The 2,500-nt window shown below is 47.4% G+C and overlaps 1 protein-coding gene across 2 annotated transcripts in view; it reads right to left on the bottom strand.

The window, feature by feature from the left end:
* Nucleotides 1-2,500, bottom strand: part of LOC143297032 (uncharacterized) — a 220,293-nt gene that overhangs the window by 11,167 nt on the left and 206,626 nt on the right. For both annotated transcript variants that reach the window (XM_076609198.1, XM_076609199.1), the window contains exons 6-7: nt 2,146-2,409; nt 925-1,200 (exon numbers count right to left, since the gene is read on the bottom strand). In XM_076609198.1, coding sequence (XP_076465313.1) covers nt 925-1,200; nt 2,146-2,409 — 540 coding nt within the window. The remainder of the gene's footprint in view (nt 1-924; nt 1,201-2,145; nt 2,410-2,500) is intronic.

Here is a 2,500-nt window from a genome sequence, read left to right as displayed (position 1 = left end):
AAGCACCATTCTGCACACGGGACATGAACTTTATCGTCCCACCCGCAAAGAATAGCACCCGTGCCAGCACTCAAAGATCAACAAAACAAAAAAGGAAAAAGAAAAGAAAAAAGAAAAAAAAAGGGTCATTAAAGAATTATGGAGACCACGGAAAGGCCGGAAGAATAGTGAACTGAAAATACCAAGAATTTGAGATCACGTGGTGGTCATGGATGTGAAGAAACTGTTTTAAGATTTTCTTGAAGTTTGATAATGTGTAGTAATAAGTAAATGAGGAGGAAGGAGGAGAAGAAGAAGAAGGAATATGAAAAGGAGGAGGAGGAGAATGAAGAGGAGGAGGAAGATGACCAGAACAACCCACAACACCACTTATTTTTGCTGGTGCTCGTGAGGAGGAGACTGAAGCAGAAAGAAAGAAAGAAAGAAAGAGAGAGAGAGAGAAGGAAGGAGAAAGAAAGACAGGAAGACATGAAGAAAGAAAGAAAGAAATGGAGAGAAAGGAATACACACAGGAAGAAAGGAAGAAAGACAGACAGACATGAAGACATGAAGAAAGAAAGAAATGGAGAGAAAGGAATACACACAGGAAGAAAGGAAGAAAGACAGACAGACAGGAAGACAGAAAGAAAGAAAGAAATGGAGAGAAAGGAATACACACAGGAAGAAAGGAGAGGAGAAGAAACGGGAAGTGGAGGAGGAAGACCTCCACACACACACACACACACACACATACCACCACCACCACCACCACCACCACAACAACAACAACAAAAACAACACCACACCACACCACACCACACCACCGAACAACCACTCACTCCTGATGGTCGATCTTGAGGTGGACACTGGAGAAGAAAGAAAGAAAGAAAGAGAGAGAGAGAGAGGGCGTGAACATCCCACAACAACAAAAAACCCCCCACTCACTCCTGCTGGTGATCTTGAGGTGGGCACTAGGCATCCCAGCGGCGTGGGCCAGCAGGCGGTCCTCCTCGGTCAGCAGGCGCTTGCGCGGGGGGCTGCCCCCGTTGTCGCCGCCCAGGGGGGTGCTGCGGGGGGAGGGCCGGTGGTGGCTGGCCTCCATCTTGCGCGTGGCCTCCTCCATGGCCCGCGACGCCGCCTCCATGGCCAACGCGTCGCGTTCCGTCATGCCGCGCGGCGGGGCCGGCGGGTGGGGCGTCGGGGGAAGGCTGTCGTCGTCATCTGTTTTTTTTTTTTTTGGTTTTGTGACAGAGAGAGAATGCGAATGATTCATACATTACAAGGCCATATTTCCTCATGAAGGGGTTGTACATGGATATACAGAAGATAAATCGCAGCCATTTTACAAGTGTCATATAATCATACAACGGTCAGTGTCAAACGAAAATGAATCATTGAGACATTGCGTTATCTCTTGAATGTAAATGTATTGTGCAAGAAAAACTGATAAAGTTCTGAACATCTATATCTCTCCTGGATGATACCAACAAACTTATCATATTTTAAAAGCACATGTATTTCGTTAATATTTTGTGAAGGAATAAACTTAGATTGTCTGATATCACTAAGCGCTGAACAACAGAGAGAGAGAGAGAGAGAGAGAGAGAGAGAGAGAGAGAGAGAAGGAAGGAAGGAAGGAAGGAAGGAAGGAAAGCTAAGCAGTAAGCAACAAAAATGAGTAAAGAAGACCTCGTTTAGGGGCAATAAGCAAAACGATGCAGCAACGGACAGCACTGGGGTGGAATAGGATATCACACATCTCTTGCACCCTCCAATAAACAGATAGAGAGAGAGACAGACAGACAGACAGACAGACAGACAGACACAGACAGACAGATAGATAGATAGAAAAGATAGATAGATGGATGGATGGATAGATAGATAGATAGATAGATAAACAAACAAATATGCAAACAAATGAAATAAGTACGTAAGCAAATGAATAGATAAAATTAATAGATAAATAAATAAATAAATACAGATACACGAATGAATGAATAAACAAGCAAATAGTTAATGAATAAGTGAACAAACAAACATGATTAAATAAACAAAAATATAATCAAAACTCAAAACTTAAAAAAACAAACAAAAACAACCCCCATGCCCCCCCTTCCACACTCCCCCCACCCCCCAGACCACCCCCACCCCCCATGCAACACCCACCTATCTGCGGGTTAGGCTTGAGGTCCAGGGTGGGCGGGGGCAGGGCGGCAGCGGTGGTGGTGCTGTGGTGGAGGGGGTGGGGGTGGTGGGGGGGCGGCACGCGGCTGTTGTGGGCGGCGGCCCAGGCGGCGGCGGCGGCCGCGGCGCTGACGGAGGTCTTGTTGGACAGGTCCAGTACAGGCGACGGGGCCCGCCACGTTTCCATGCCCTGGGGGCGGCCCCAGAAGTCGGCCGCGCACAGCCCGTTGGTCCACTGCTCCGTGCCTGCACACACGTGGACAGAATGACTTGACACGTGGGGAAAGGTGGTTACAGCTCGTACAATGTTCACGTAACTACAGTGGTACAGTCCAAA

Source organism: Babylonia areolata, chromosome 22 (genome assembly GCF_041734735.1).
Source record: "Babylonia areolata isolate BAREFJ2019XMU chromosome 22, ASM4173473v1, whole genome shotgun sequence".
Taxonomy (NCBI): Eukaryota; Metazoa; Mollusca; class Gastropoda; order Neogastropoda; family Buccinidae; genus Babylonia; species Babylonia areolata.
Note: the sequence above shows the minus strand (reverse complement) of the source record. Positions and strands in the feature narration are given on the sequence as shown.